Raw genomic sequence first — 6,029 nt, 5'->3', positions numbered from 1 at the left:
CTAGACATAGGTGGACAAACCCCCCTACCCCACCCCCCCATAAGCATCAAGCATATCTATGGGGCTGATGGATAGGTCACCAGCACCTTGGAAATGCATGGCACTGTGAAAATTCGAGGGCGCCCCTGACAAAGCCAGATGACACGCCAGTGTTCCATGGCACCCTGGTTGAGAAAGGCCGGTCTAGAGAGACAAATGTAGAATTGCGCTCTCACCTGTCCAGCGTTGTGGGATAGCGGTGGTGAGAAGGGGGGCACACTATCCAACAATGCAGCAACCCCGGCACAGATTTGTATGGGACCAAGTCACTGGGTCCCCTAGGGAGGTTTAACAAGCTTCTTCTTGGCCAATTAATTTTTTTGATTGGATAGAAAAAAATATTGAATACCATCCTTAATTGAAAATAAAACGCACAAATGCCGTGTTACAAACAAAGTTTACTTCAGAATAAAACTTCATGCACAATCGCACTGCACTGGAACGCACGGCATTGTGGTACCATGCATTCCAGAGCGGGCGATCACACTGTGGGTGAGTGGCGTGTTTGGAGTGCCATTGAAAAGAACAGCACTGCAACACACCTCCTGCAGCAGAATTTGTCAGGCCGAAACCGAAACAAATTTTTTTCCCACCTTTTTATGATTAAAAAAAAAATAAATGTATTGTAAGCACACAGCGCTGGACGAGCTTCAGCCCGGGAATGACAGCTGCCACTGGCAAGATTCCGCAGACGGCAGCTGAATGTAAGTACAGCAGGTAGTGGGCTGGTGCAGTAGCCAGCCTGCTATTGGCCATTTCAAATTGCAATAGCCAGTAGCAGGCTGGCTATTGAACCCGCCCACTGCTTGCTGTGTCCTCCTCCCAGCGTGGAAGCGAGAGCTAGGGGATCCAACCAACTAACCGATAATGAGAATAGTTGACAACTATTCTCATTATTGATTAATTGGTTGCAGCCCTGCTTTTTATGGATGCAGTACCGCTTGTGAATGTTGTCACCCTAGGGCAGGAAATAGGATCCCTTGGTAAAAAAAGAAAACTAATGCAGCCACCACACCTGGTACTTTGCAAAATAATGAATCCTTGCCTACAGCTTAAATTGGGTGAATTATTGGACAGATTGTTAAGTTGTCAGTGTCCAGAGCTATGTCGGCCCTTCCAGTGTCCTGAGGAATAACGATGCGCTCTTCTTTCCTCAGTGCCCAGAGCCCTGGTTGAACTTCATTTGAAATTAATGCGGAAGATCGGGAAGTCGGTCACGTTTGACAGATGGGAGAAATACCTAATCAAGGTACCGTGCAAGTCTGCGACCATTTACTGCAATCTTCTAGTAATGTATTTATCGTTTTATAGGTTATAGATTAATAAAAAGATTTTCTCTCCATGAACTCTTTCACTGCCTTGTGGCACTGGCTGCGGGCGCCATCAGGGCTCTGTTTACCTGTGTAAAGCTGACTGTCACACTGAAAGCGATTTGTGGCGGCTGAAAAGCCACCAGATTGCTTCCAGGGCCCAGTAATTGTAGCCCCCAACACCCACCACCTTGCTTCCTGGGCTTCCCTGCCCCTCCTGAGGGCCCGGGACTGGCATTGCAGGTGTTGGCGAATAGCAGGAAGAGAGACCAGCGAGCGTCCCTTCGCTGATCACCCTGCTGATTGAAGTTGTAAGCCGCGCTGATTGCATTGCTTCCGGCTTCTCAGCTGTCATTGGCCGGGTAGAGAAGTCAGGGAAGAAGCCGAGCAATCGCGATCATGATCAGCTTCTTTGAAGTGCAAAGGTGACGTTATGGTTCTGCGCGTCATCGTAGTAAGAGGCGTATTGTATGAGTTTCTGATAATTTGTTTTTTATAATTGCAGATATGTCAGGATTTTAACAGTACGTGGGCCTGGGACATGGAGCAGAAAGGCTACCTGGAGGCCAGCGTGGAGTGTAAAGTGGGCCTGCTGAAGGTAAGGTTTGCAGCCAGAAGCAATTTGGGAAAACTGCTGCTAAATCGAAATGCATACATGGAAGCAGTTTAACCAGCTAAAGGATTCTGTTCAGTCAGTCTTGTGACTAAGATACTCCTTCCAGATGGTACAGCCAGCCAACTCAACTTCTAGTGTAGATAATGGGAATAAACGGTGTTTGTGATCTTTACAGTGTTTTATTACACTCACACACTGTGGAGAGTCGGTACTAACACACTGTAACAGTTGCTAGTACAGGGGTAGGTGACCTCAACACTTCAGTTTTGGTTAAACTATGAATCCAATCATGCGTGTGGCTGTCACTCTTGCAATGCCTCATGGGACCTGTAGTTCTACAACAGCTGGAGTGCCGAGGTTGCTTACCCCTGTGCTTGTACCATGTTAATCCAGAACATGCTCAGCGCACATAGAGGAGTTGCAGGGAGAATATGTACAAAAGTTCAGCTTTCATGGTGATCAGACATTTTGGTGGGGCACAGCCCACCTTTCGCAGGGCAACCAGCATACAGAGTAGGGCTGCAGCTAACGATTATTCTATTCTCATAATCGATTAGTTGGTTGCGGCCCTAATACAGACACAGTAAAACCTAAAGAATAAGTGCACCCTCTGCCCCCCCTCCGCTGACCTCACAGAGCCAGCCCCCATCCCCTATCCATTCCTCCTCCTGAGGATCCATAATTACCAAGATTCGGGACCCGGGGACTCCAGTCTGTGTTTCCATCCTCTCGCTCGTGGCCTGCACAGTAAAGGCCTCTGTTTCTCTGCCGGAGTCCTCAGGAAAGACACAGTGCTTGGGCATGGGAGATCATTTGACTTCCTCCCCGAATGCAATCACACCTGAGCAACCAATTACCAGACCAAGCAAGCACTCTCATGTGAGGTAAGGGAGGAAGTCCGTAACCCTGTTTAAGCTCCAAAAAAGGGTTTGGACTCCTGAAGGAGGAGCAGTGCTGTCTATTCTTTCTGTCTGGTGTTTTGTTTTACCAATAGAAAGAAAGTACAAGTGGTATATGGTTGTCACAGCCATGGGTATTCCCCATGTAACTGGTCTTTTTTTAGGATGTTGCTGGGGAGTCGAATCATCCAGTCGGTAAAGAAAAACAAACGAGCATGATTTCTTTTTTTTTGTTTCTTGCAGCACTTGTGTGAGTGCCAATTCGACGACAATCTAAAGTTTAAGAACGCCATTAACGAAGAGGATGCTGATCTGATGCGCATCCAGCCAATCGGGAAAGATAAGGACGGCTTAATGTATTGGTACCAACTGGATCAGGAGCACAATGTCCGCATATACATAGAGGAACAGGATGACCAGGACGGGTCTACGTGGAAATGCATTGTCAGGTTGGCTTTGTCCGGGGCTCCTCTATTGTACTAGTGTGCATATCCAGTCATGAATGTAGTTTGTAAGTGTAATGAATAAATGTCCAAATTGCGGTAACCAATAGTGGCCAATTGGAAATGATTTAAAATTTAAACTCTATACTGATTTCATTTATCTCGAATCCTATAGCTGTTATTTGTTACGCTTTTGTATGTTCTGATTGCTCTTCCATTCTGAATAAGCTTGCAGATTGCTTTCTTTAAAGGAGAACTATGAGGGGAGTGAAAATCACTCAGCCTCGTAGTTCGATCCGATGTGTGACAATGAGACTGTCCCACGTCGGCTCAATAGTTCCGCTCGGGACGGGGGAGGGGGCGGGTACAGCTGGCTCTGCCTCTAGATAGGCAGATCCAGCTGTCAATTACGCAGCTGGGTGGATCTCGACAGGAATGTCGGGATCCGCCGCGGCTGCGGCGGTCTCAGTATACCGTGAGCTGTAGCTCGCGGTATACTGAGCTTTGGTAACGGGAGGACGCTAGTTTGTGTCCTCCTGTGACCCTTAAGAGAACTATGGGGGAAAACACTGATCACACTACAGGCCTTGAGCGGTTTGATGGCCTAACAATTTTGAATAGGTTGTCCTAATTATCGAGTGGTAGCCCCAATTTCACATTTAGTGTACTATCCAGCATTCCTACTAAAAGTGCCCCTGTAGCCTCATAACTGTTTTGTCTGCAGTGTGAGATCCCAGGCACTGCTGCCTCTAACGAATAGTCTCAGGAGAATAAAAGCCAATAGCGCCAGACATGACCACTCCACTGAAGAAATGTACATGCAGAAGTTCTACAGGTCGCAGCCCCACATCAGTCAGGGAAACTGTGATATCTAGTGAAAAAACAAGGGGCGCCTTAACTACTGTAGATGCATTTTTAGTAAGCAAATGGCAAAAGTAGAAAAATACTCACAAAATAGTAGATAACAATGAGCCTTCAACATCAAAGGTTGATCCTCAGTCTTAACAAAAAGCAAGACACAGCATGTAAGAGCTGCACAGAACAGCATGCCTAGGTTGACGCATTTCCGGGGCCACGCCTAGGTTCTGAGGAGGGGGCGTGGCCCCGGAAACGTGTCAACCTAGGCATACTGTGCTGTCACAGGAACCATCATCTGTGCAGCTCTCACATGCCGTTTCTTGCTTTTTGTTAAGACTGGTTTCAGGAGGTTTGGAATGATTTGATGATGACACTACTGTGCTGCTCACTATTCTCCTTGCTGGAGTGGAAGCTGTACCCGAGGAACAGTAGTGCAAGCATCTCCCTGCTTTTGCTTTATTCTGTGGTTGTGTACTTTCTGAACCTCCCCTGTTGCCAAATTATTCCTATATCAGTTATGACATCACCAATCATCGGAGGAGGGAAAGCAAAGCCTGGCCATCTCAACACAGCAACACCATGTAGAACAAGGCATAGCAAGTTAATAATGGGGCAATGTTTAGCTGCAGGGACCCTAGAAGCCAGGGGTAGGCAACCTCAGCACTCCAGCTGAGCCGAAGTTACAAATACCATCGTGCCTCTACCTCTGGGAGTTGGTGTGCAATGCCTCATGGAACTTATAGTTCCACAACAGCTGGAGTGCCTACCTCTGCTTTACAGGAGAACTATGAGGGGCGTGCTTTTCACTCACCTCATAGTTCTAGCCGACCTGTGACAATGAGACTGTCACAGGTCGGCTCAGTAGATCGGGAGGTGAGCGAACACATACCGGCGTTCACTCACCTCTCGATTCTGTCACGGCTCTTTGCCGTGACAGGGGAGGGACTGGATTCCACGCTCCGATCCTCCAGCGCTGACTGGCGGAACGGACGGGGGAGGGGGCGGGTACAGCTGGCTCTGCTTCTAGATAGGCAGAGCCAGCTTTCACTCGTGCAGCTGGGCGGATCCCGGCACAATTGTCGGAATCCACTTCAGCTGCGGTGTCTCAGTATACCGTGAGCTACAGCTCGCGGTATACTGAGCTTAGGGTGACGGGAGGACGCTAGTTTGTGTCCTCCCGTTACCCTAAGGAGAACTATGGTGAAAAGACTTAACCCCCATAGTTCTCCTTTTAAGCTATACAGGCGATGGGCCCCTTTGTCCTCGCCTTGTCTTTTTTGGGCAAGTTGTGCATTAAAGTCTGGAAATTAACACCAGACACCTATTTATGTTACAGATTTCCTTATGGTCATTGTTTCCTTTTAGGGAACCAAACGCGTAATCCTTGCTTCCCTAAGGCTTCGTTCACACCGGCATTCCTGTGTCTTCTAAACAACGTAGTTATCTGGAAGCGTAATGAACTTTTATGCTTCTCTGATCACCTTTTCTTGCGTTTAGATCAGAGGTGAGCAGCCTTGGCACTCCAGCTCTTGTGGAATTACAAGTCCCATGATGCACTGCCAGACAGAGTGCCGCAGACGTTACTTACAAAGGCGGAGGGCTGGAGGGTGCCTACCCCTGGTTTAGATGTTCCTGCTTTAAAGTGGGTTTGGACCCATTTACATGTGTTTAGCCGCAGTGTTTGGATTCTAGATGCACCGGGCTTCTTTTTTTTCTGACTGCAGCTGAACGCATCTAATCGCAATGAGTGAATGAATCCTTTAGGTGTGTGTGTGTATGTATGTATTTGTATGTATGTATTTTTGTGTGTGTGTGTGTGTATGTATATATGTATGTATGTGTGTGTGATTTATATATATATATA

At 47.5% G+C, this 6,029-nt stretch overlaps 1 protein-coding gene across 1 annotated transcript in view; it reads left to right on the top strand.

Moving 5' to 3' along the window:
- Positions 1–6,029, top strand: part of RSF1 (remodeling and spacing factor 1) — a 29,803-nt gene that overhangs the window by 9,646 nt on the left and 14,128 nt on the right. Inside the window, exons 3-5 of the mRNA XM_018569688.1 lie at positions 1,197–1,288; positions 1,855–1,947; positions 3,108–3,313. Coding sequence (XP_018425190.1) covers positions 1,197–1,288; positions 1,855–1,947; positions 3,108–3,313 — 391 coding nt within the window. The remainder of the gene's footprint in view (positions 1–1,196; positions 1,289–1,854; positions 1,948–3,107; positions 3,314–6,029) is intronic.

The sequence above is a fragment of the Nanorana parkeri genome, unplaced genomic scaffold (genome assembly GCF_000935625.1).
Source record: "Nanorana parkeri isolate BGI_ZX_2015 unplaced genomic scaffold, ASM93562v1 scaffold1380, whole genome shotgun sequence".
Lineage (NCBI taxonomy): Eukaryota > Metazoa > Chordata > Amphibia > Anura > Dicroglossidae > Nanorana > Nanorana parkeri.
Note: the sequence above shows the minus strand (reverse complement) of the source record. Positions and strands in the feature narration are given on the sequence as shown.